This window comes from Sturnira hondurensis, unplaced genomic scaffold (assembly GCF_014824575.4).
Source record: "Sturnira hondurensis isolate 20B ecotype Veracruz unplaced genomic scaffold, ASM1482457v3 Scaffold0020119, whole genome shotgun sequence".
NCBI classification, from domain to species: Eukaryota; Metazoa; Chordata; class Mammalia; order Chiroptera; family Phyllostomidae; genus Sturnira; species Sturnira hondurensis.
This window is the reverse complement of record NW_028092750.1, coordinates 4379656-4407204: the sequence shown is the minus strand read 5'-3', so window position 1 is coordinate 4407204 and position 27549 is coordinate 4379656. Positions and strand designations below refer to the sequence as shown.

At 51.4% G+C, this 27549-nt stretch overlaps 1 protein-coding gene across 1 annotated transcript; it reads left to right on the top strand.

The window, feature by feature from the left end:
- The first annotated feature begins 69 nt into the window (after positions 1–69).
- On the top strand, positions 70–25729 carry NCAN (neurocan). The gene is made up of 16 exons (XM_037028897.1): positions 70–152; positions 1266–1338; positions 4298–4377; positions 5293–5706; positions 7350–7524; positions 7619–7746; positions 8200–8493; positions 9607–10206; positions 10387–11835; positions 15716–15832; positions 17155–17268; positions 18592–18750; positions 20122–20204; positions 22732–22876; positions 23854–24036; positions 24285–25729. Exons 2-16 carry the CDS (start codon positions 1283–1285, stop codon positions 24428–24430), a joined length of 4143 nt encoding a protein of 1380 aa, XP_036884792.1. The 5' UTR covers positions 70–152; positions 1266–1282; the 3' UTR covers positions 24431–25729.
- The last annotated feature ends 1820 nt before the right edge of the window (positions 25730–27549 follow it).

Below are 27549 nucleotides of genomic sequence, written 5' to 3'. Positions count from 1 at the left end.
CAAAACAGCCCCGCGGCCCCTTTATAAGCACCGAGGCGGCTCTGGGGCTAGCCGAGCGCAGGGCGCAGGGGCTGGACCCGGCGCTCGAGAGCGAAGCTGAGCGTCCTTTGTGCCGAGTAACCGCCCAGGGATGCGTCCGAGCTAGAAGACAGGTGGGGGTCCGTCGCAGGAAAGGGGCTTCTTGAGGGAGGGTCCTCGGGATTAGAGAAATAGCCAGGGATTGGGGAGGGGACCTGCGATCAGAGAGACGTCCCCAGAATGGGGAGGATGCTACGGGGTGAGGAGGACCCCCGGGTTGGGGAGAGAACGCAAACTGGGAGGGCGCTTGGAAATGTGAGAGGCACTTGGATTTGGGAGTAAGGTTATCTAGGGAATGCGGACCCCATGGTGGCGAGGGGGCCTGATTGGGGATGGGTCTCAGAATTGGGGAGGGGGCACTGGGAACCAAGGCCGGAGGGAGCACCCCTAGTTTATAGAGAAGAGGGGGATACCCAGATGCTGTGTAAGGACTCTGGGACAGGGCACTCCCGTGTCTGAGTGAGACACCCCAGGATTTTACGTGGGGATTCCCAATTTGCAGATGAATAGAAGATGCCAGGCTGGCCTGCAGCAGGAGAGGGTCCCCATATCAGCCCAATGGAAAGGTGTTTGCACTGCGAGTTAGGAGCCACAAGGAAGGGGGACCCTGTGGTCCCCCTTCCTTTTGGCCCGTGTCCTATTACCACATCCTGACTCAGGGAGAAGGCTCTGGGGAGCTTCTTCCCAAGGTGGTCCTTGTTGTTCCCTCAGGCCTGGTGTTGGGGTTCCTTCCCCTCTCCCATGGAGCATACTGGGTCTCCCAGGTGAATCATGGGTCAGAGCCCTCTGACCACAAGTTATGGATTCCTAGGACCTGTGAGAGGCACTAGTCCAAACAGGGGGGCCACCACTAGCACCTCCATATCTGACAGTGTCCTCACAGTGAGACACAGACCCGTGCCTCACCCCTTCAGTTCCATCTGTCCATATGGTTGCATGTGGGAGTCTGGTTTGATTTGGAGGCACAGCCCCTGGGAACTAAGGGGCTGGAACCCCAGACCCAGCCTGCACAGCAGCGACCCCCCATCCCTGTGCACAGGGCTTTGTTCCTCTCAGCAGCATTAATGGGAGACAGCCAGGCTGAGGAGAGGGTTGGCCCTGGGCCCCAGCGGGGGACTTGGGGGAAGGGCAGGGAGGGAGGGGTGGGCAGTGAGAACTCAGAACCCAGCGGCCTCCCTCACTTCCAGGCATTCCCAAATGGAAGATGACCCTCCAGAAGGTGGAAGCTTTGTCTGTGTGTCTACCCCATGCTGGGAGAGGGTATGTACCCACGGAGAGGGGGTGGTCTGGGGTCCTCTGTGAGTCTAATGTGACAAGAGATGTGTCTTTGTCAGGAAACTTGTGCCAGGGGCCACGTCACCAGGTGGCAAAATGATGTGTGCCCATTAGTCACCAAGGCCACATTTACCCAGCCCAGTTTGTGGCAGGGGCTGCCATTCCCATGTGCATGTGAGGAGCTGTGTCTGATGGTGTGGCCTCATCAAGCAGTTTATGTGGGGAGCCTGAGAATGTGGGTGTGTGTCTTTGTGCAGAAGACGTGCTGCCTGCCTTATAAGTGCCCATATTGTCTCTCTTTGTTAATGTCATTGTGAATCTTTACATGTGTGTCTTTCTCTCTCTCTCCTGGGCTCTTGTCTGGGCTGTGTGGCTGCGCGTGATGTCCCATGTGTACAGCAAGGGTCCTCTCCATGTGACTGGCAGTGTGGACCCTGAGTGTGAGGGTTTGAGATGTAGTCTGTACACAGAGTTGGAGACTTAAAAGGAAGACATTGGCAAGGGGTTCAGGTCCCAAAGGGGCAGCCTGGGATGATTTACTGAGCTGGCTTCCTTTCTCCTCCAAGGAGTTCCACAATTGTGCCTTTGCACTCACATACCCCATGACCCCTTGCTGAAGGGCACTCAGATTCACACTTCCAGAGACCACAGGGGGCCCCCTATGCTCCACCCATTGCATAGAGCTGCTGGGGACCTGCATGCAAGTCCATACACCACAGGGCACAACCTCATTGATATCCTCACCTGGACTCAGCACCCTGATGCACACCCAGGTGCAAATACACAAAAATGCCCATTGGTGCACTGGCTGGTATGGCTCAGTGGATTCAGTGCTGGCCTGAGAACCCAGAGGTCACAGGTTTGGTTCCTGGTTGGGGCACACCAATAGATGTATCTCTTTCACATCAGTGTTTCTCTCTCTCTCTCTCCATCCCTTCCTTTCTCTCTAAAAATAAGTAAATAAAATGTTTTTTAAATGACCATTGGGAAACTCACCTCACTCAGTGCCCATTGAGACAAGAGGTAGGTGCAAGAAGGGGGACACACACACAACACACTCGTCCTCCTGTCTCTCTGCCCCTCCCCCACCCCCTGCAGACCCCCTATTTGCGTATGCATGAGGCTCATGTATTATTCATGAGGGGACAAGGCCCAGACAGCTCTGTAAATGTTCACCTCTGAAGGCCCTGATGAGGAGATATTTTTAAAGGGGTGGGGGTGTATGAGGTGCAAGTAGAGGCAACTGAGTGTGTATGGGAGAGCATGTGTGCATGGGGGGTGTACCTGAAACTGTGTGTCACTGTATTGGGCCATCTCTGTGTACTTAAGTATGTACATGAGGCTTTGCACAAAGAGCTGTTTTTTAATTTAACGTCTAGGATTTCACATGTCTTAGCTCATTCTATCCTCACAGTAACTCTATGAGGTACATACTGAGTGGTCCCCATTTTGCAGGTGGGGAAACTTTCTAGGTCAGGTAACATGTAGGGAATGGAAGGCAAGCCCTGCCTTCTGGATATAGTCTGAGCTCTTTCCCATAGTGTATGCGTGTGAGAGAGAATTCTCGGAATTTGCCCTTTCCTCAGACACTCCTGGGGTAGGTGCAGCCCAGAGTCCTGCCCCACCCTCCAATACCCAGCCAGACAGTTCCAGTGCCTTGTCTCTACACTGCTGTGCAGTCCTAAGCAAACCGCTAGCCCTCTCTGGGCCCACCACAAGGAGAAGACCAAGAGGGCACAGCCACTGCATTGCTGCCCTAGTTCAGCACCACGGACAGGTCCCAGGCCAGCCTCTCAGCTGGGGCCTCTAGGAGCTGGGAAAGGCCCTCTGGATGGGGCCAGCTGTTCCCCCATAAATCCCTATTCTGGACTCCACCCACACTTCCTTCTCAGGCCTATTCTTTTCAGGGGGGAGATGTACAAGGGCTGAGTTTATAGGTGATGTTCTAACTTCCCACCTGCTGGCACTTCCTGAGCTCTGGAGAGTCCTGAGTCTGTCCAGAGGGCCCCCACCCTGGGTTTTTAGTCTCTGGAAGAATGTGAGGTCAGGGAGGTCACTGCCATGTCCCAGTGCTTGGAATGGGCCTTGCTTACAGTTCACACTCCGTTGTCCACTTTATGCCCGTGGGCCACAATCCCTGTAGAAGGCTGGACCCACAGCTGGAGTCTCTGTGGACCTAGGAAGTATCTCTTCCCCAGACAGTGGGAAGTTATGGGGAGGGGATGGTGGGAATGGGCAAGTCCCCTTCCTCCTGCTGGGACTTGGCAGCACCTCAAAAATCCCAGAAACCAAGAATAGAATCTTGGCGACAACCAAATCCTGGAACTGAAGCTAAGAATCGTGTCATTCAGCAAACCCAGATTAAAGGCTGGCTTGGAGACCAACCTGCCCCCAGGACTGGGAGCCTAGGCAGGCTGGGACTGGCAACTGCTCTTTAGGACACCCCCATACCAGTCTGATCAGGAGGCCAACTTGAAAAATAAGATTTTGATCTTGCCTTTCTTAAACTCAATAATAATAACAGCTGAAATTTACTCCTTCGTGCCAGGCAGTTCTAAGCAATTTATATGTATTGACTCATCTATTCCTTCCAACTACCTGATGTCATCCCCTTTTGACCTATGAAGAAACTGAGGCACAGAAATGCCTAACTCTGCCCAAGGTCACAAAGCGAGGACCAGACACAGTGACAGCCCCAGGTTCTGATTCACTCCAGCACCCCTACTTCTCACATGAGACATTATTGCTAGCATTCTGAAGTCAGCTGCTTCTGGGTTTGGATCCTGGCTCTGCCCTTGCTTGCTGCCTGTGTGACCTTGACTGACACACTGTCCTGTCTGAGCCCCAGTTTCCAGATCTGTGGAGGGGGCACTTGGTTTTTTCATGCCAACTGTCTGGGGAGCTTGTGCTCACCCCTCTTCCTTTCCTCTCCTTCTTCATCCAGGTCCAGGATGGCAGCCGTGTCTGTCTGGGCCTCGGGCCTCCTGGTGCTCCAGATGCTGCTTGTGGTGGCTGGGGAACAGGGTGAGTTGGCCTATGCAGTGGGAGAGGTTGAGGTCTGAGGGATGGATGAGATGGGGCAGCTTTTTAGCTCAAAGAGCCTTCTGCTGGTTTCCTGGCTTGGTGTGGGGAATAAAACAAGAATAGATGAAAAAGGTCTTTGAACAGTCAAAAGCGAACAAGACACCTGAGAGGTTATTTTTAGTCAATGCCAGCAAAGGCTGGAGGTGTCTGCCTTTCACTGTTTTGCTATGATGAGCTGGAGAGAGAAAGAGAGAAGAAAAGGATGGGAGGGAAAGGAGGGAGAAAGAGAAAGAGAAACAGAATGGGGGAAGGAGGAAGGAGAGGGAGGGAGGGAGGAAAAAGAATAGTGTGTACATTGATTAGTGATGCCTGTCAGGGGCAGGGCAATGGGAATAAAGGTCTGTATGTATGCATCTTCTGGCATTTCCCCAGTGGTAGTCAAAAGCCCAGGCTTTAGAAATGCCTCCTACACAAAAGAGGATGATGACATGAAGCTACCTCTGCAGACGGTTATGAAAATCTGATGGGCTGCTTGCTATCTATAATGTGCCTGTTATATAGAAGGTATTCCACAAACACCATTTCACGCCCCATGGCTACCTCTCCCGTAACTTCTGGGGAAACTGTGGCTCAGAGAAAGACGATGACTTTCCCATGGCCACACAGTGAGTCAGTGACAGAGTCACTGGCCCCTGGGATCTGGACTTTGAATGGAGGCAGAACTATAAAGGAATTTGACCCCATTCCCCTTCTGCTCACAGACTGTGTGCAAATCACAGATCTGTGCCCTGCATCATGGTGTTGTATAGGCAACCTAGTCTCTCTGGCCTCAGTCTCCCTACCTGTAAGTGAAGGAAGTAGTCTCTGCTGGCCTTTGCCTCTGAGTCAGGTCTCTCTCCACCTTCCCCATTCCAGGCACACAGGATGCCACCACTGTTGCCACCACTGCTGCTGAGAAGGGGCTCCACATGCAGAAGGTGGGGTCCGGTTCTGTGCGAGCTGCACTGGCGGAGCTGGTGGCTCTGCCCTGTCTCTTCACCCTGCGGCCACAGCCAGGGGCAGCTGGAGAAGCCCCTCGGATCAAGTGGACCAAGGTGCGCACTGCGTCAGGCCAGTGGCAGGACCTGCCCATCCTGGTGGCCAAGAACAACGTGGTTCGAGTGGCCAAGGGCTGGCAGGGACGTGTGTCTCTGCCTGCCTATCCCCGGCACCGGGCCAACGGCACGCTGCTACTAGGGCCACTGAGGGCCAGCGACTCCGGGCTCTACCGCTGCCAGGTGGTGAGGGGCATCGAGGATGAGCAGGACCTGGTGTCCCTGGAGGTGACCGGTCAGTTGAGGGCAGGGGTGGGACCAAGGCTGGGAGGGGGAGGGGCTGAACCTGAAGCTCACCCTGTGAATATAAATGATTCCCTTTCTATATTTCTGATAAAGTTACAAAGCAGGTCTCCACAGGTAATACTGCCTCTCTAATAGCTGTCTCTTTTACTTAAGAGTGAGCAGCCTCTGGCTCCATTTCTTGTGGACCACAGGATTCCATAGGGTTTCACATCACATTTTAAGTCCATTTCATGGTTACCTATTTTCACAGAAGGAAAAGGATATTGGCTTTCTGTTTAAAATAGGAATATACATTTCCTTTTAAAATAAATTGTTAAAGGAAGTTTCTTTTTAAAAAGTTGATTGAAATATATGATAACAATCCTTAAATATTGTTTAACCAATTCCTGTATTAAATTCTTGCTGTTGAAATATCCAGTGTAGTTTTTGTTTTCCTAACTTATCAAGGTGAACAAGGCAAAAATTATTATTATTACTATTATTAAACCAAAGCCCTAGAACAGAGAGTGGCACAGTAGATGCCCAACAGGTATTTGAGAAATGACTCAGTGAGTGGATTGTTGTGTGCAAAACCTCCTGCAGACTCTTGCCAGGAAGTCAGTATCGCTTAACCTCTGCTGGCCAAGGGCAAGTCCCTGGACCCCAGTCCTAGAGCAGTCTTCCCCTCCCAACAATGTCTCACTGTATATTTTATGGGGATAACCAGTCATCCCCTTTCCAAAGCCTCACTTCTCAAAACCAATAATCCTCGAAGAAAGTCAGTAAGTAATACAAGAAAGAATTTCCACGTCTGGATTTGTTCAAGTCACTCATTCTGCCAAATATTAATTGAGTACCTACCACATGCCAGCCTGGGGCTAAGAACACTGTTATGACAGACCCAGCTGTCAACTTTTGGGGGCTCTCAGTTTGATAAGATGGGGCAAAAAGTTTCATTCTTTTGTCTTGCTCAGTAACTTTTTCATCCCTAAATTAGAATTTGACTCACAGTATGCCCGTTCAATAATGGGCTTCACATCCTGACTTACATACAAGTCACTTCCTCCAAGAAGCCTTCCGTGATTCCATTCCTAGGTTGGACCATAATCACATTTGATCTCCCATTGCTGCCAGTGCTTCTCCTATTGATGCATGTACTTAATTCCTAAATGGCAGAATCTCTCTGGCTCTTCTGCATGTCTCCTCTCACCCCCAGGGCCTACCCCTGGGCATGAAGAATGCTATTTTTGGAGTCATATTTTCCTGGATATGAATTCTGGCTCTGCCTTAATCTAGCTGTGTGGCCCTGACCTTGTCCCTGAACCTCTCTGAGCCTTAATTTCCGTGAGATGATGCTTATAAATGCTTATTATGTAGTGAATACTTAACAAATTCTAGCCCTTTGTGGCCATTATTATCGGTGTCCTCATCTCTAAAATGGGGGCATGTCAGTCTCATTCCCCACCGCTGCCCTAGCGCCACCGCTGCCCTAGCGCCACGTCTGGTGCTGAGTGAAGGCAGGGTGTTTAGGGCAGTGTAGGGCAGCAGTTCTGTCGTTATCAGACTGAGGGGTGTGGGACACTCTGCAGAGCGAGGTCTGTTCTTGAAGATTCCAGAATAAATTGGCCCTCTATCCTGGATGTTCCTCCACAGGTGTTGTATTCCACTACCGGGCAGCCCGGGATCGCTATGCGCTGACCTTCGTCCAAGCCCAAGAGGCCTGTCGTCTCAGCTCAGCCACCATTGCAGCCCCACGGCACCTGCAGGCCGCCTTTGAGGATGGCTTTGACAACTGTGACGCTGGGTGGCTCTCGGATCGCACTGTTCGGTGAGGGGGTACACAGGGTGGGGAGATGGAGAGCTAGCCTCTGGGGAAAAATGGTTCTTGGGGGCCCCAGGAGCACACATCCTTGTTTTGTCAGGTATCCTATCACCCAGTCCCGTCCTGGTTGCTATGGCGACCGTAGCAGCCTTCCAGGGGTGAGGAGCTATGGGAGGCGCGACCCACGGGAACTCTACGATGTGTATTGCTTTGCCCGTGAGCTGGGGGGTAAGTCTGGGGCTGGCAGGACCCTCCCCTTCCCTGAGCCCTGTCACTTCCCCCAACCCCCCTTCCTCTTAAGTCTCATCCTTCTTTAAACCTAAAGACTTTGGCATACTCCGTAAAGTAACTAAGTTTTCCTTCCCTCTCTGAGCCCCTCTCCTTCTCTGTGCCCCTTCCCTCTGTCTGCACCCCTTCCCTCTCTCTACGCCTCTTCCCTTTCTGAGACCTTGTCCTCTTCTCTGAGCCGCTCCTGCTCCCGGCCTCCTTCTTTCCTACCTCATCCTCCTCCCAAGCCTCTCCCTTTCTCTAAAGCCAGAGGGACCTCATTTGTAAAAAAGCTACAGCGGCCTCTTCGGTCAGATCCGAGCTATTTGGAGTGGGCTCCACTTCCCGGGCTCCTGGGTAGGGTCCCCTAGACACCCCTGATTTCCTCTCACACCTTCCCACACCTTCCCACAGGCGAGGTCTTCTACGTGGGCCCAGCCCGCCGCCTCACTCTGGCCGGCGCTCGTGCCCAGTGCCGCCGCCAGGGTGCTGTACTGGCCTCGGTGGGGCAGCTGCACCTGGCCTGGCACGAGGGCCTGGACCAGTGTGACCCGGGCTGGCTGGCAGATGGCAGCGTGCGCTACCCGATCCAGATGCCGCGCCGGCGCTGCGGGGGTCCGGCCCCCGGCGTACGCACAGTCTACCGCTTCGCTAACCGCACCGGCTTCCCTGCACCTGGAGAGCGCTTCGACGCCTACTGCTTCCGTGGTGCGTGGGAGGCCATGTCCGGGGAAGTGCGTCCCTGTTGGTCATGCTCCCGAGGGTGCATCCCTGGTGGCCTCGGTAAAGGCCATCCACCGCACCAAGAGCTTTGCTTTCTGGTGGAGGCAGAGTCTGGGCAGGGGGGAGATGCATGGGAACTACTCCGCGAGAAGCCACCCCCTGGGTGAAGGCCACGCCCCTGAGACAGGCTTTTCCCTGGAGTCCCACGCTGGAGGAAGGAAGGAGCCCTAAGCTCTCTGGCTGGAAGTCTTGTGTAGGGGGTGGGCTATAAAGCCTGAGGTCCCTGAAAGACAAATCCCTGTGCGGAGCATATTTTATCTGGAGCCATGCTCAGAAGCACCCTTTGAGGAAGTGATGCTTCAACTGGGCCGAGCCACATTCCCAGGGATGAGACCAGGGATGACCTTTGCACTTGGGGTGGAGCCAGAATCTCAGGAGCTGCAAACCTCAACTCAGAGGAGTTGGGTCTTCTATCTATGTATGGGGGAGATCCCGTTGAAGAAGGCCAAGCCATTAAGCACTTTCTCCTTTGGTGGGGAACAGCCAAGGCCCAGGCCTGACCTGTCCCTGAGACTTGACTACTGCCTGAGCTTCACCCCTGAGCCAAGTTGTCTCTTGACTCCTTACTGTGCCCAGTTGATTCTGAACTTGACAGTGGGTGAAGCCTAAACAGTGAGGATGATAACTGAATCACCCTCTCTCATTCCGGGGGATTTCAGAAACCACCCAGGGAGAGAGAGAGAGACAGACAGAGAGAGAGAAGCCACAAAGAGACAGAGATACACAAATCTGTGCTGCAGTATGCTGGAATGTGGGTAGACTTCAGGCAGAACTTCCCAGCCCTTGAGCCTAACACATCCTCTTTTTTTTTTAAAGATTTTATTTATTTATCTTTAGAGGGGAAGGGAAGGAGAGAAGGAGAGAAATATCAATGTATGGTTGCCTCTCGTGTGTCCCCCGCTGGGAACTGGCCTGCAACCCAGGCATGTGCCCTGACTGAGAATCGAACCGCAATTGTGTGATTCACAGGCCCGCGCTCAATCCACTGAGCTACACCAGCCAGGGCTATAACACATCCTCATTTGCTTTCTCCTACAGCTCATTACCTTTCTCCACAACATGGAGACCCAGAGACCCCCTCATCTGGGGATGAGGGAGAGATTCTATCTGCAGAAGGACCCCCAGCCCGAGAACTGGAGCCCAGCCTGGAGGAAGGGGAAATGGTTACCTCTGACTTCCAGGAGCCTCTGGTGTCCAGCGGGGAGGAAGAGCTTCTGGTCTTGGCAGAGAAGCAGGAGACTGAAGAGACCCCCAGCCCGGCCCTTGGGGTTCCCACAGTACCCTCAGGACCTTCCCTGAAGGCCGAGGAGGAGTGGCTGAGCACTGTGGCCCCCTACACCAGCAGCCTGGAGGCCAGCACTTCAGCTAGCACACACAGGGAGGCGACTCCAGCTGGCCCTATGCCCAGAAGGAGGGGACGCTTTAAAGGGTTGAATGGGCGACACTTCCAGCAGCAGGAATCCCAGCAAGGGCTGGAGGGGAGGCTTGAGGTCAGTGCCCAGCCCTCCACCACCCCGGAGGCTGCCGGGAATCATGTGGAGCCTCCCCTGACCACTGCAGCCACAGACTCTTTAGGGACTGGCAGGAGCCAAAGTCCCTGGGCTGTGCTGTCCAATGAGGTGGATGTGCCTGGAGCTGGTGAGTGGGGTCAAGGAGGAGGTGGGACCTGAGTGGGTGTCTGAGGGGGACAAGGGGAGGAGGCTCTGAGTCCCTGCTGGGTACCCTGGCATCAGAAGCACTCTCTTCCCCAGGCCTAAACCAAGGATACTCGTGAAGGGAGCTGCTGAAAGATAATCACTGTTGTTGGTATTGTTGCAGGTTTCCCTGGTGGCAGGAGCTCCACAGAGCCCTGGCTGTGGCCCCCAACAGTGGCCCCACCCAGCATCCCAGGCCCCAGCAGAGCCCTTGGCTTCAAGCTGGAGGAAGCCAAGGGCCCCAGTGTGAGGCTGGACACCCCCAAACTGCCCTGGTCCCACTCAGAGGCCACTGCCCAGCCTCCTAGCCCCTCAGAGGATCCCAACACTGCCCCCTGGGAGGCAGCCCCCATGGTCACTTCCCTAGACCTCCCTGTCATGGCCATGCTTCGTGCCCCTAAAGTGTGGCTCCTATCACACCCTACGCCCCTCCCCACCCAGGCCAGTGGGGTCAAGGGTCACAGTGAGGTCATGGCCACTGCCGCACCCTCCCCAGCCTCAGAGACCCAGGCTGGTCCCCAGGACCCCATTCACCCAGAAGTGTATTCCTTGCCCACCTCCTTGGGCCTGACAGGACAAGGTAGAGAGGCCATGTTCCTGACATTTGGTGACCATGAAGCAGGAAGTCCCACAGCCCCCCCACAGGTAGCCATGGATACACAAGCTGGAACCAGTTCTAACTCTCCCAGGGAAGGCTTTGGAGAAAATGGGGATACCAGCCCCACTGGACTAGGCAAAACTGAGCACCCCAGATCCAGCCCACAGGCTTCTGTGGCTGGGAAAGTGGCAGCAGATTTCACCCCCATGGAGACGGCTACTGAGCCCCTGGGAGGAAGAGGCATCTCAGGGTCTGAGTCTGGGCTCTTCAACACAGCAAAGAGCCCCACTTCCAGCTCACAGGCCACCATGGAAGAGGGACAGGGCATGTGGCCGTCACTGCACAGTGAACAGCTGGACCCCTGCCCCACCTCTGCACCATTGACGGGCCCCAGTGTCTCCCTGAATTTGGAGCCTTGGGCCACTACAGATGGAGGAGGTACAGTGGGTCCTGTGGATTCCATAGCCATGGTGGACCCCGGTGATGCTGATGGAATTTGGAAACCTGGATCTCGTGTGTCTGAAGGAGATGAAAGACCCACCATGAGCCCTCTGGTGGCTGCGGATAAAAACATGGTGACGTCCCTCATATCCCTGGACCAGGGGGACAAGAGTGAGGTCCTGGCCACGTCCACAATGGATTCCTCCAGCTCCCAACCCCACCCAGAGCCAGAGGGCCAGAGGGTGACCTGGAGAACACAGGGAGCCTCAGCCCTTCCATATGAGGGCAGCCTCCCTGAGAAGCCTGCTCTTGCTCCTTGGACATCTACGGCGGCCAGCACGAACAAGCCCGTGTCAGAGTCCTTGGGGGAGCCTACAGTGTTGTGGGACTCCCCCAGCACCCTGCCACCTGCCCCTTGGGCCCTGGACAAGTTTGAGCTGGAGGTCCTTGCAGGGAGTGCCAGTACGGAGGAGGCAGCAAGTGGAGAGGAGCCAGTCCTGCCAAGGACCTCTGCACATGGGAGTGCAGAGCAGAGTGAGTTCAAAGCTGGTGGCCTCATCCAGCCCAGTGTGGTGAGGGCTCTGGGACCAGGGGTCAGGGGAGCCCAAAGTAAGGAAGAAGGGTTGTCCCTTGGGTCCTGGGAAGGTTTCTAGCAGGGGATGTCGTGGGAGGTGGAAACTTATTAGGTGCATCCAATTGCAGAAAGTGTGTTCTCTGGCAGAGGCACCAGTCTGGCCAAAGGCAGGAGGTCGAGTTGATGTGTTTTTGAGGCACAGCAAGTGGTAGGAACATGACGAGGCATCGAGCGGAGTTTGATTTCGGTTCAATTAACAACTCATGTTTATGGGCACCCAGAGTCAAGCAGTGCTGTGCAATGCTGGGGGCGGGGGGCTGGCCTTCAGGGATGCCTTAATCTGGGGAAGACAGAGCTAGACACAGACACCCCCCAGGGGGGAGCTGGATGGAGGAAACAGGGCAAGAAGAGTGAGAATTGCAGCTTGGACTCAGTGGTGTGGTTTGTGAGGGACTCTGAGTCACAGGAAAAGTGGGTGCTGGGAAGGGGTAGAAGTGGGGGGCCATCACTCCCGTTTTATAGGCAGCAAACTGTGGTTCAGGGAGGACTGTCACTACCAGCTGGTCAGCGGCCAAACTTCAGGGGAGCCCAAGTCTGCATAAGCCTTAGCTGCTCTGTGCCCAGCAGAATCCATAGAAGGCCACCACCCTGTTCTCCTGGAGCCGGGTCTGCCCACAGCTCACCTGCAAATTCTGGCCCCTTTTTTAGATCTTGCATATGGAGCTGTTTTTATGGTCAAGTGAGCTTTAAAAAAAATCAGCAGCTAATTAAGAGGCTTTTTTTCCCTGAGTTGCAAAACACTCTTATTAACACAATTGCTATTACACTTGCTCTCTTTTTTGAAGGCAAAGTGTACATGATAGAAATAGCAGGTGCAAGGTTTCGTCATCCATTCTGTCACCTCTGGGCTGCTGTGTCCCAGGATAAATTTTCTTTTTTTAGATGCTCAAGAGGCAGGAGAACCCCAGATATGGGCACCTGAATTGATAAAGGCTGATACTTATATGAGCTGCTGGTGACTGCCCATATACATGGCTTGTTCAAGCACTTTACTAGAATCATCTTGGTTAATTCTTATCATGCCCTTGTGGAACAAGTTCTAGTGTGATTCTCACGTTAGGATGGGGAGACTGAGGCATAGGGACAAGTCAAGTAACTTGTGCAGAGTCAGGCAGCTGGGACTATCAAAGATAAAGTTTGAATCCAGGCCAACTAACAATATAGTCTGTATCACCCACTAGACTGGATAATGCCTACTTTGCGTAAAAACAAACAAAAAAACTCCGGAGGTCTTGGGAGGGGTGAGCTTGCCCTGCAGAGTGGGAATCAGGGAGAAGGCTCAATGCCAAAGCGGCTGGAGTAGGGGGGTTAGCGAGGTGGGAGGGAGACCACGCAGAGGGGTGCAAAAGAAAGTTCATTTGCAAGAGCCCCCAGGGCTATGGCTGAGTCTGGCTTGGTCTTTATTGGAGTCTTGGTTCCAGACTGCAGCCAGCGGCAGTCAGGTTGGAAAGAGACCGACAGCACTGGGGGTGGGTTCAGGGAGAGACTGGGGTGTCTACCCACTCAATGCTTGCTGCAGAAATGCTAATGAAGCCAAAAATAAATGCAGCACCAGCAAGCGACTGAGTCACCGCCAGTCCGTGGGCAGCTGTCTGCAGCTCAGGCACCTGGTGGGACTCACGTATCCCTGTGCCTAGCAGCCCCACACATGTGCACACACGTGCTTGGGCAGCATTAAGGACAGACATAGCCACAGGCCCCCCTGGCAGTTCATGGAGGCATATGCCACCACCCCAGAGACAGGCCTCTGTCCCCACAGGAAGGCCAGCAACTAGCAAGCAATTACTGAGTGCCGGCTATGTTCCAGGCCCCATGTTGAGACCAAGTCTCTTGTCCTCTGTAGGCTGACATTCTAGAGCAGCACTCTAGAACTTTCCTAATAATGGAAATGTCCTGGAGCTATGCTGTCTAATACAATAGCAACCAGCCACATGTGGCTACTGAATCCTTGAAAGTGGCTGGTGAAACTGAGGAACTACATTTCTACTTTTATTCGTTTTTAATTAATTTAAACTTAAATAGCTATATTTGACTGCCATGTGGAATAGCACCACTCTGGGGGGGAGGCACAAACACATAACAGTGACCCTAATAAATAACTAAATGGTATTGGAGGTTAGAAAGTGATATGAGCAAAGGCACAAGTGAAGCAAGGGGTAGGGAATGCCAGTGGGTAGTTTCTGGTTCTGGAAGTGGAGTCAGAAAGGCCTCTCTGACCAGATGAAATTTGAGCAAGCCTGAAGGAGGTGAGGAAGGAGCCATGAAGAGTTCTGGGGGAAGAGTGTTCTAGGCAGAGGGAATAGTCTGTGCAAAGGCCCTGAGACAGAACCCTGCCTGGCATTTAGGAAGAGCAAGGCCAGTGTGGTTGGAGCAGGATGAGCAAGGGAGAGAGAAAGAATAGGGCAGGGAGATGTTGGCCAGATCGTACAAGGCCATGTGGGATGAGGGCAATGGGGAGCCATGGAGGGATCTGGGCAGAGGAAGGACATGACCTGACTCAGGTTTACATAGACGCCCTTTGACAGCAGTGGAGGGTGAGGGTGAATGCCAGGAGATGTAGGAATTGGTGATAACTTGTTACAATCTCAGTTTCTTTTGGAGCTCTAGACAAGCCCAAAACAGAAGCAAATTCTAGAATATAAAGGCTGGAAAGAGGGCCTTAAACTGGGCTACCAGAACCCTGGAGGCCAGTCTTGGCTCTTGTATTGGCCCGCTGTGTGGCGTTGAGTCAGGCCCTTGCCTTTTCTGGGGCTCAGTTTAGTGTCTGCAGTGGAAGGGTTGGATGCAGCCCTGACAAGGGAAGGTGTCAGCTGGGGTAGAATGGGGTTCTTGATCTGCCTCTCCCAGGCTCCTGGATGGAGACCATCCACCAAGGCATCTGGGCCCCCAAGATGGGGACGGGAGATCCTCATGCCTCCAAGGAAACCCAGCCGATTGGGAGAAATAGTTGGAGAGTGGAGCAGGGACCCACATTCCTAAATGTACCCTGGGTACCTGGTGCATGCCAAGCATCCCTGAGACCCTTCGAGAGGCCCCAGGCTAATATAGCATTATATTATAATACAGGGAGCTCTGTATAGCTCTCTATAATACAGAGAGCCACATACAGCATTATGGTCAAGACTGGGAGAGAGGTGAACTAATTTTATTTCCATTTTGTAGATGAGGTAACTGAAATTCAGAGAAGCAATTTGCTTAGGGTCCCCTAGTGAGGGGCAGAGCCGGGAATGACCTAACATCTCGGACTCCAGAGCACATTGTTTTAACTGCTATAATCTACCACCTCCCTACAATGTAACTACTGGAATTGCATCCAAAGACATTGAGCCCAAATGAAGGAGGTGATGGTTCCCCTCTTCCTAGTGCTGTTCATACCCTGCCATCAGGAACCTTCTGTCCGCTCCTGTGCTCCAAGTAGTGAGAAATACAATGACCAGCAGGGCATGTCCAGGAGAGAGGGATGAGTCACAGAGGACACTGAAATACAAGTTCTAGAAGGTGATTTCCTAAGAGAAGCTTTGGGAAAACCATTCCAGTTGAGTCAGAGAAAGAACTTTGTCACTGGCAGGGCAGCGCACAGGTGATTTGGGGAAGTTCCTGGAAGGAGTAAACTTGTCATAGGGGCACGTGAGAGGAGGTTGGTGAATACTACGGGGTGGTTACAGAGGGGACTCCATAGAGAGGGATTGAGCCAGAGGGCCTCGGGTGCCTGAGGTCTGGATTCTAGGAAGGCAGACCTGGTGGCCTGACTGCTCCCCGCACTGCCTGTCCCTCCTGCAGCCCCCTCGGATCCCTGCGAGAACAACCCTTGCCTGCACGGGGGCACCTGTACAGCCAACGATACCATGTACGGCTGCAGCTGTGGCCAGGGCTATGCTGGGGAGAACTGTGAGATCGGTGAGTGCCCCAGACTCGGGATCAGAACTTGCACTTGTCTGACTCCAGAACCCTGGGTTTTGTTGACCCCAGCAGCCATCCCCACCAGAACTTGGGGTTCACAAAATGCTGGCCCTAGATGCTCCCTTCCCCCTCACCCCCTACTCCTTGGATCTGGTAAATCAGCCCAGGACCAGTCAGCTGGGTCTCATCCTGGCAGCCAAGTCTCTGGCTGCTGTCTGCCATTACTGACAGGCAGAGGCAAGGCTGGAGAAGACAAGGTGCAATAAGGCTCAGACTCCTTCCAGCCAAGGGCCCCAGGGGACCCTACCCTCTCCTGGGTGGGCAGGGGTGGTGGCACCACCAGAGTTGGATACCAGCTCCAAAGCCCAACACAAGAAATATGACAGATTATAAAATTATAACAATAAGTGAAATAATACCATTTCTTTTTTCCTAATATTTTATTTTTAAAGAGAGGGGAAGGGAGGGAGAAAGAGAGGGAGAGAAACATCAGTGTGTGGTTGCCTCTCACACCCTCCCCCACTGGGGACCTGGCCCGTAACCCAGGCATGTGCTCCAACTGGGAATCGAACCAGCAACCCTTTGGTTCACAGCCCACGTTCCATCCACTGAGCTACACCAGCTAGGGCAAAATAATACAATTTCTTAGCCCTGTGCATCATCTCATCGATTTCAAAACCTTCACAGCCATGCTGATAATGATAGAATTATAACAATAAATACAAATGGTATAAATTCTTGAGCTCTCCCATTGACTGTCCACTCACAACTGCCCTGAAAAAAACGCCATTGCTATTACCACTTTGCAAAAGAAAAAAGAAACTGAGTCTCGAGAATAGAAGTGGCTTCCTTGGTGTCACACTTGCCTCAAGAACTGTCTACGCAGGGGTGGTAGGAGGGGAAGTTCACCTGGATATCTGTCTCTACAAACAGCTTCGTGACTCTCCGCAAGCCCTCACAAACACTCTGCCACCCAGTTTCCCTAGGTTCCACATTCCAGAACGACCCTCCAGCTTTGATCTCTGGGTATGCTGGCAAGAGTATGATCATTGTTCTGGAGTCTGGTGAAATGTCCTGCACACCCTGGCCCTTAGCCAGCCCAGTGGCACTTGTTCTCATTAAATGCTTTTACGTTAATTATGTGAGGCTCCACCCCTTTGGCCTGCAGGGGCATGGAGCCCTTTGTGCAGACCACTGTGGCAGCACTCTGGTCGGGATGGATGGCAGGATCGTGACCCCATCTTCCGTCTGGTTTCCTGTGAAGACTGAGCCAGGGGCAGGCTGATCTTTCATTCAGCCTCTCTCCCTCTCCCCTCCAGACATCGACGACTGCGTCTCCAGCCCCTGTGAGAACGGAGGTACCTGCATCGATGAGGTCAACACCTTCGTCTGCCTTTGCCTCCCCAGCTATGCGGGCAGCCTCTGTGAGAAAGGTGAGTCTCTGCTGAGACCCCAGAAACGGGAGTGGGTGTGGGGGCCATAGACTCCCACACATCCTCCAGGTCTCCATCTCTGGTTCTGTGGCTGTGAGTCCGACAGGAGACAAACCAGTTTGTCTTTTTAGATAAAATTCACATAGCATAGAATTAAGCGTTTTAGAGTAAGTCAGAGGAATTCAGTACATTTACATTGTTTTGCAGCCACCACCTCCAGCCAGTCCCACGATATTTCCATCACTCCGGAAGGAGACTCTGCCCCCTTTACTAGTCACTCTTCTTTCCCCATCTGCCCACCCCTGGCAGCCGCTAATCTCTTTTCTGTCTCTGGATTTGCCTGTTCTGGACATTTCTTATAAGTGGAGTCACACATTATGTGTCCTTCTATGTCTGGCTTTTTTAAACACAGCGTCATGTTTTTGAGGCTCATCCATATTTTAGCCTGTGTCAGTGTTTCATTATTTTTTATGGCTGAATAATATTCATGGCATGGAAGGACCAAATTTTGTTTATCAATTTATCACTTGATGGATTATTTGGGTTGCTTTCCTCTTGAGGCTAATATAAATAGTACTGCTATGAACATTCACGTATAAGTTTTTGTTTGAACACCTGTTTTCTATTCTTTTTCCCTGATTCTTTTTGGAGTGGAATGGCTGGGTCATATGGTAATTCTATGTTTAACTTTTTAAGGAGCCACCAGACTGTATTAACAGTGGCTGCCTGTTTTACATTCCCACCAGCAGTGCACACGGGTTCCAATTTCTCCACATCCTCACCTGCACTTGTTATTTTCCTTTTTAAAAATGATAGCTGTCATAGTGGGCATGAGGTGGCATCTCACTGTGGTTTTTATTTGCATTTCCTAATGACTAATCATGACCTTTTCATGTGCTTCTTGGCCATTTGTCTCTTTGGGAGAGATACCTATTTGAGCCCTTTGCCAGGAGGGAAATTTTCAGCCCTTCTGAGACCATTTCCTGAGTCCCCAGGTCCACACCGACGGTGTGGTCCTGCAGATCAGAGATGGAAACACCACAGGTGGGATGAAAGGGGATGGGCATAATGATCTTCCCGCAGAGCCTCTTCCCGCAGAGCCTCTTCCCGCAACAAAGAAAAGAAGTGAATATGGAAGGAGGAGGTGAAAGGGGTGGGGACAGCCTAGGGGAGGGGATGGGCCCAGGGAGAGGGGAGACCTAGCCCCACAGTGACCTTGGATAGGCCCTGTCTCTCTCTGGTGGGCTGGCTGTGCTCATGGCCAGCAGGGCAGGCCTCGTGGGCCAAGGCCAGCTCCCCTCACACTCCCTTTCCACCTCCCAGACACAGAGGGCTGTGAGCGTGGCTGGCACAAGTTCCAGGGCCATTGCTACCGGTACTTTGCCCATCGGCGGGCATGGGAGGATGCCGAGAGGGACTGCCGCCGCCGAGCTGGCCACCTGACCAGCGTCCACTCACCTGAGGAACACAGCTTCATTAACAGTAGGGATTGTGGGGTGGGCAGGGGTGGCCCTGCAGTCCTTTTGTCAGGGAAGTCCCCCGGGATCCTAAAGAAACCACCTTTCTGAAGCTGTGTTCATTAGCGCAACCCTGGCCACTTAATAATTTCCAAGTCTGTTTATTCATGTGTTATTTCACACATTCACTTCACTCATTCATTTGTTAGTTTGTTCGTTCATTCATTCATCATATATTTACTGAGCACTTGCTCTTTGCCAGGCACCATTCCAGGCACTGGGACACAGCAGTGAGCAAGATGCACATTGTCCTGTCCTCAGGGAATACCATTCTTGTGGGGGATATAGGCAAACAAGTAAATATCTAATTAAATACATCCACACTATAGTTTAGCTGGCCCTAAGTAGGCTGATGACAAATAAAATAGCCAGGGGAGGGAGGGCAACGGGGGAGCACCTGTGGTGCATGGGATAAAATGGGGGAGGAGCTGTGCAGAGACCTAGCAAAAGCCTTGCATGAATTAAATCTGGCTTCTACTGATTCATTCATTATCCATCTGTTTGTCCATCCATGTATTAACATTTCCCCCATCCCATCTCCTAATTTCTTTTTGGCTTTTAAAAGACTTTGTTGGGGTAATGTACATGAGTGAGCACTGTCCTCGGAGGCCTCTCAGGATGCTGTCCTCCATCTCGCTGGATGGTTGCTGTCCCCAGAGGCCCCTGCCCAGAAGCATCTGACCAGACTCAGCGGGGTCCTTGTCTGTGACTCCTGCTCCTGCTCAGGGCCCCGCTCTGGGGGTGGCCTCTACACCCACTGCTGCCATCCCCTAATTCTTTCATTTGCTCTTTCCCTGGGTCACTCATTTCTTTCTCCTCGCTGCAATCAAACCTCCTTCTCCACTTCCTCTGGCCTCAGTACCTGGCTCATTAGGTCTCACCGCTGCCCCGTCCAGAGCCACCGCTGGTTCTCCTGTCCCTTACTCTCATTTCTGCAAAGATCTGACGTGTCTTCGCTTATTCCTTATTCTGGCCATTTGTTTAAGCCACAAACTGTGGCAAGGCCAGCACCTAATAACAGCCCTTTCTGTGCCCCACCCCCATGCCCCAGGGAGAAGGCAGCCAGAGCTCCAGCCTATGCCCTGGCTGAGGGAGGGCCTGGGGTCCCTCCTCACCACTGCCCCTGCAGCCTTCGGCTCCTATCCCACCTCCATCCTTCCATTCTCTGTTCTCTTTCCCCTAAGCCCCACCTCCATTCCCTTGCCCCTCCAGACCACCTCCAGGCTGGGAAAGGGGTTGGGTCCTCCCCTCCCACCCTGTCCCTACCTGCCACTAGCTGGCACCCTAAGCTCGGGGAGAGGCAGGTGCCCAGCCCTGAAGACTCCCTACCCTGCAGGTTTTGGGCATGAAAACACATGGATTGGCCTGAACGACAGGATCGTGGAGAGAGATTTCCAGTGGACAGACAACACGGGGCTGGTGAGTGGTGGGAGCCTGGGGCTCCACTACCAGACTGCTGACTAGGGTCCCACCCGGAACAGAGTGATACAGATGAGCTCTGTGGCTCTGTGTTCTGGCCTCACTTTACCCTCTTATGAAAGTCAGCCATCAGAGGTCTGGGGTGGCAAAGGAGCTTCAGAGAAGCCCCAAATCACCTAACCTCCTTGCATGTTAGATGGCCCATCCACGTAGTGACTGAGGCTAGAATCCCTGGACTGGGGATGACTCCTTAGCTCACACCTCCTGGCCGTCCAGCCGTGGGCTCTGAGACACTCCCACATCCCTATGTGCCCCACCTGCCCAGCCTATGATGCCCCTCACTGGGACCCCTGCCAAAGCCCCCACACAGACACACACAAACACACACACTTGCTACCTGCACTCCTGCCCCTCCACCTGGTGGCCATGGTGATTTTTCAAAATTGAGGGGAAATGTGTATAATATAAAATTAATCATTTTATTTTTAAAGTTCTGTTTTCTCTCTTTTTTATTTTTTAAGATGTTATTTATTTATTTTTAGAGAGAGGGAAGGGAGGGAGAAAGAGAGGGGGAGAAACATCAGTGTGTGGTTGCCTCTCGAGCGCCACCCACTGGGGACCTGGCCCGCAACACAGGCATGTGCCCTGACTGGGAATCAAATTGTCGATCCTTTGGTTCTCAGGCCCGTGCTCAATCTGCTGAGCCACACCAGCTAGGGCTGAAACTAATAATTTTTTTAATAAAGATTTTTATTTATTTATTTATCTTCAGAGGGGAAGGAGAGGGAGAGAAACATCAATGTATGGTTGCCTTTCGTGCATCCCCTGCTGGGATTTGGCCTGCAGGGAACCGGCCTTCAACCCAGGCATGTGCCCTGACAGGGAATCGAACCGCGATCCTCTGGTTCGAAGGCCCACGCTCAGTCCACTGCGCTACACCAGCCAGGGCTGAAACTAATAATTTTGAAGTGTATGATTCAGTGGCAGTTAGTATATTCACAACATCATGCAAACACTATCTCTATCTAGTTCCAGAATATTTTTAATGCCCCAAGGGAAACCCTGCACATGAAACCTTTTAAAAACCATGCATCAGATGAGGGTTCTCCCTGCTCCAAGCCCTGCCAGACTCCCCATGGTTCTCAAGTTGAAGACCCACCTCCTTCAGCTGCACAAGAGTCTGGCAGTTCCCGAAAAAGTTAAACAAAGAATTAGCACATGAGCCAGCGATTTCACTCCTCGGTGTGTGCCAAAAAGAAGTGAAAGCAGGGACTCAGATGCAGGTACATGCACGCTCACAGCAGCGCTAGTCATAACCGGCAAAAAGAACAACCCAATGTCCACCAACAGATGAGCACCTACACAAAACGTGGTCCAGCCAAACAGTAAATACAGTGAAAAAGGAATGAAACACTGACATGCACTACAATGTGGATGAAGACACGGTGCTCAGTGAAAGAAGCCAGACACAAAAAAGATGGATATGCACGACCCCATTGATACGAACTGTCCAGAACAGGCAAACCCACAGAGACAGAAAGTGGACTTGTGGTTATCAGGAGCTGGGGGCAGGGGCATGGGGAGCCATGCTCATGGGACCAGGTTTCTGTTTGGTACAATGAAAAAGTTCTGACAACAGGCGGTGTCGTGGTTGTGCAACTTGTGCATCTAATTAATGCCAGTGAACTGGATACTTAATAATTATTAAAATGATTGCTCTGGCTGCATGGCTCAGGTACACCAAAGCGTTTTGGGTTTGATTCCCTGTCAGGGCACATACCTAGGTTGTGGGGTTTGATCCCTGGCCAGGTTGTGTAGGGAGGGGAACCAACAAATCAATGTTTCTCTCTCACATCAATTTCCCTCTCTCTCTCTCCCTTCTTCTCCCTCTAAAATAAGTATCCTAGGATGAGGGTTAAAAATTATTAAAATAGTACATTTTGTTTTATGTATTGTACCACAATTGAAAAAAATCTGCCATTTCTCCTCTGCCACAAGAGCCAACCCCTGCCCCGCCCCCCGCCCCCCTCCCCCCCTCGACTCCCAGCTCCGTCAAGCATCTTCGACCCCACTGGCCTCAATTCCATTCCTCAAATAGGACAAGCTCAGTCCTGCCTTTGGGCCTTTGCTCTAGCTGTCCCTCTGCTTGTTCTCTGCCTGCATCATTCTTTTCCTTGAGTCTTCTCTCCTGTGGCATCCTCAGGGAAGCCTTCCTGGGCTTCCAGGCTGTGGTCATCTTTTGTTCAACTATTTATCTAACAGTGAGTGACCCATATTGGAAACAGACAATCAGAGAACAAGACCGGAGGCAGAGGTACAAGGAAGGAGGGCAGTGGAGCCTCCCAGCCAGAGGAAGGCTGACTTGAATTGCACCTTCAGGGCAGACAGAACAGTACGCATTACAGAGATGGAAACACTGAGTCCCCAAGAGTTTGAGTGGTCTGGCCAGGGGAGCCCCACAGAGGACAGGGTCAGAGTCTGGGCCAGGACGCCAGCCCCTAAGCACCCCCGCTCCACATTTCTGCAGCAATATGAGAACTGGCGAGAGAACCAACCAGACAATTTCTTCGCGGGCGGGGAGGATTGTGTGGTGATGGTGGCGCACGAGAGTGGGCGCTGGAACGACGTGCCCTGCAACTACAACCTCCCCTATGTCTGTAAGAAGGGCACAGGTACGCCACCACCCTCCCCCTTCCCCTCCTGTGGCTCACATTCACGGGTTCATGGTTTGTTTGTTTTTTTTGTAAGAGTCAGCCCCGCCCAGTTTTCACTGTCCAGCACTGTATGAGAATGGTCTTTTTTTTTCTACCCTTGCCACCCCAGTGCATTTTCAGACTTTCTGTTCTTTGTTCATCTAAGTGGTGAAAAAGTAGTGTCTCAATGCTATTTTTTAATTGTTGACACTGTTACAGATGTCCCCCATATTCCCCCTTCAACCCCCTCCACCTAGCTCCTGTCCCTCCTTGCCCTCACCACACTGTTGTCTGTGTTCATGGGCTCTGCATATATGCTCTTTGGGTAATCTCTTCCAATTCCCACACCCCCTCTGACACCTGTCACTGTGTTCTCTGAATCCATGCCTCTGGTCCTATTTTGTTCATCAGTTTATTTGTTCATTAAATTATTGCAGTTTGCATATCTTCAAGGATGAGAATGACCAACTGTCCATATGTTGATAAGCTATTTCTATGTATTTATTTTCCTGTGACCTGCCAGTTCATCTCCTTTGCCTAATTTTGTGTCAGTTTGTTGTTTGGTCTTACTGATTTGTAAGAATTCTTTACATATTAAGGTAACACATGCATTCTTGTGACCACCTTTTTCTTATATTTTTGTTCATTGTTGTTTCTGTTTCTTTGCAAATTCTCACATCCTTACTTCCTTTCATTTGCTCACATTATTCTTACCTCCCATCTCCTTGATTCTCATCATGCATAAGAATTAAGGGCTGGGAGGTGTTCAGGAGGCTCCTGCCTGTAAGAGGCTTCTGGTCTCGGTGGAGAGGACAGATACAGTCACTTCTAGCCTTGTGAGTTCACAGCTGGGCAAAGGGCAGGACCTGGGCAGGTGTGTCATTCCCAAGAAGAGAAGAAACCCGTTCAGCCCCTGTTGTGGCCACTCCCCTAACTGTAGGTTTCTCTGTCCCTAGTGCTGTGTGGTCCTCCTCCAACAGTGGAGAACGCTTCACTCATTGGTGCCCGCAAGGCCAAATACAACATCCACGCCACTGTACGTTACCAGTGTGACGAGGGTTTTGTCCAGCACCACATGTCCATCATTCAGTGCCAGAGCAATGGCAAGTGGGACCGGCCCCAAATCGTCTGTACCAAACGTAAGTGGCTGCCTCTAGACACCCCAAGTTTCCACCTATTCGTGGTCTCCACTTAAAACATCTTATGACTATATACATTGATTTGAATAAATGCCTGCCTGATAGTGCAGTGTTGCCTAAGAGTGAGAACTTACCAGCTTGCCTGGTGTTCCCTTCATTTCCCCTCCCCGTGAGGAGGCCCGCTACTGCATCAGGCCACCTGCCTCTCACCACCTTTTGCCACTTTCCTGTCCTCTTCTTCCCTGCAGCCAGAAGGTCCCATCGAATGCGGCGACACCATCACCACCACCAACACCACCACCAGCATCGCCACCGTAAATTGCACAAGGAGCGTAGAAAACACAAGAAACACCCAGTGGAGGACTGGGAGAAGGACGAAGGGAATTTCTGCTGAAGAACTAGGCAGAAGAAAGCACAACCCCCTTCCACGCCTCCTCTGGAGTCTTCGCCTGGGGAGACAGAGTCCAGAGAGAAACAAGAGGGTCCGGAAGCCCCTGAACCCCAAACCATACCCACCCCCATAATCCTTTGTAAAAAGCCCCTCTCTCCTCTTTCTCACATATACAGGTCCTCTGGGCAGGTGCAGCCATGTGTCTGAAAATCCAGTTCCAGTCAGGCTGGACTCTGGGAGAATCTCCCACTGGAGGGAAGCACAATCGGCAAAGGTCATTCTTTGCTGCCCTGGTTTAGTCTTTTGTTGGCCAGTCTAATTGCTAGTTGTTGAGATAAAGCTTTGATAAAGGTGCGAGAGTGTATGTTTGGATTTGCACTGAGGAATTGCTTTTCATACCGGAGATGCAGGCTTTGTAAACTGTCAGATGTCCTAAATGCAGCCTTTGGTTAAGGTCACTGTCTGTGGGAGTAGAAAACCACATGGAAGCACACTGCTTGAGGACTGCTCTTCTGTTACCTTGGACTTGAACCCAAGTTCAGTCTTTGGTCTGGGTGGATAAACAGTGCTGAACTCCTATGTACTGAATTTTAGGAATGTTTTTAGAACAGCCTCCTTCCATGCCTTCAGAGTTAGGGGTCAGAATAGTCAGAGGAATGTGTGGGCAATAAGGGAAGGTGTATTGCTTATCCTCCCACGTCTTGTCCCAGTGCCGAGATTTGGTGGTTCTACATGTGTGGTAAATCTCACACACATACACACACACATACACACACACACACACACAGATGAGAGGATATTTAGGGCTTGACAAGCCCAGATTTCTTCCCCCTCCATCTCTCAGGGAGACAAAAACCTCCTTTCTGGACCAAGGAGGTGCCAAGTTTTCTAGCTCAGTGCCCATGCCCATCCCACAAGCAGACCTTGGCAGTGCACTGCCCTGAGTCCCACCCTCACCCCATCCCTGTCTCCATCCATTGCCTGGGAGACTAGAAATGCTTAAAAACTGAAGTAGCGACACCTACCTGCAGTCATGTAGTGGAGAGACTCACTGTGCTAAAAACGGAAACATACACACACATTTTTCTCTCGTTGCTTTTTAAAAGCGTTTTAAGTGGGAAAGAACTCACCTGGCCCTCCCCCAACTCTGCAACCTATGAAAGGACTTTCCAAGCTGAAGGCCAGGATCCAGCCGCCCCGATCTCTAGGAGAGAGAGATCATGTTTTCCCCCCATGTTTTTCTACGCTCAGCCCCTCCAGGCTGGGTAAATGCCTGTAGACTAGCGTTAAAAACCCATTGGAGAATGGTCCTCTGCAGGAAAGAAAAATAAACAAATATATGGTCCCTCTAAAGGTTCAGTAGAGAAAGGAATGTGTGGACTGAGCCTATATTCCTCCTGGAAAGTCATAGGTATAGTCAACAACTTTGGAGTGGGTACCATGCTAAAAACTTACACACTCTCCTTGAATCTTCTCAACAGCCCATTGACTTAGGAACCATTACGCTCCCATTTTAGACATGACGAAACTGAGGCTCAGACAAGAGAATGGCACTGGCTTGAAGTCACAGCCAAGACAGAAGTAAGGATTTAGGCCTGCCTCCGTCTGACTGCAAATGCTGTTCTATGCTTTGGGGAAGGAATTGGACTATAACTGTGCTCCCTCCCACACATGGGCAGATTTAGGAAAAGATGGAGAAATGCAAACTAGATCCTCATCCTTGACCATGGTCTTTAGTCCTCCCTGCTATAGATATTGTCCACTGTTCCACCATACTGTTATTGCTGAGAAAACCCAGGGATATAGGTTTGCCTTTTTGTTTTGATAATTCTTGTTGGTTTAAAAAATTAATAACACATCTTCAGTCATCCAGGTCACAAAAGAATTTTCCTTTGTTGGGGGGTGCTGGGGATGCAACATTTTTTCAGGGGGTCTTAGTTTATGATCCCTGCCCTTGGCCCCCTTGGATGCTTGCCCTGCCCCCACCCCACCTCTATGGTGGAAAGGGGTTCTGGTCTTTTCTAAAGTGAGTGTTTGTCTTTTGGTTTTTCCTTTGGGATGTGTGTGTGTGTTTGTGTGTGCCACATGTGTGGCATGCATGTGCGTGTGTGAATAGCTTTGGGTTCCACTGGTTTTGCTGTGAGCTGCAGTTATCTGTGGGTCTGTGGTATCTGACACTGTGGACATTAATGTACTTCTTGGACATTTTAATAAAATTTTTTAACAGTTCAACATGCCTGTCACTTCCTGACACTTTCCTCCCTTCATTCACTCAGCAGGTACTTACTGAGAAGCTATCATGAGCTATGTACTTTGCTGGGTGCTGAAGAGATAGTAGTGAACAGGACAGGCATCAGCCCTGGGAAGTGGTCAGGGAAGGCTTCCTAGAGCAGGTGGATGAGATCTGCAGACGGAGTTGTGGCCCCGGCTGGTGTAGTTCAGATGACTGAGCACAGACTGAACCAAAGGGTTGCCAGTTTGATTCCCAGTCAGGGCACATGCCTGGGTTGCAGGCCAGTTCCCAGCAGGGGACTCATGAGAGGCAACCATACATTGATACTTCTCTCTTCTCTCCTTCTCTTCCCCTCTAAAGATAAATAAATAAAATCTTTAAAAAAATCAAATGCCAAACTTAGGAACAATTTTCAGGCCAAGATAAAGGACTTTCTGCCTTAATATATAAAGAGCTTCTATAAATCAATAAGAAAAATGACTAATAATCTAGCACCCAAATGTGCAAAGGACAGAACAAAACATTCATGGAAAAGGAAACACAGATGGCTCTTAAAGTACAACATATGCTAAACAAAATAATAGACATTTTGCATGAACACCAAGATAAACAAAGAAGAGCATATTTTAAAAAGGAATAAATAAATCCCACAAGAGAGGAAGCCTTGCATAGAACAATGATAACAATATACCTAAATTGAGAATGGTTTCCGATTTACCCAACCACCTGCACCTAAGGTCAAAGTAGAAGATGTTCACCTGCACATATAAGGGCACTGCAGGTAACAACCACACTGAGGTGCCATTTTCACCTATCGTGATGGCTAAGGTAAAAGTGGTACCATGATACTGGTGAGAAGATGTGGAAACAGTGAGCTTATCTATTACTG

Bases quoted from the DNA above. Each gene is read 5' to 3' on its own strand.
- NCAN (XM_037028897.1), top strand. From the start codon at position 1,283: ATGACCCTCCAGAAGGTGGAAGCTTTGTCTGTGTGTCTACCCCATGCT. The intron at 18,751-20,121 runs GTAGGGATTGTG...CCTACCCTGCAG, and splicing joins GGAACACAGCTTCATTAACA to GTTTTGGGCATGAAAACACA. The intron at 22,877-23,853 runs GTACGCCACCAC...CTCTGTCCCTAG, and splicing joins TGTCTGTAAGAAGGGCACAG to TGCTGTGTGGTCCTCCTCCA.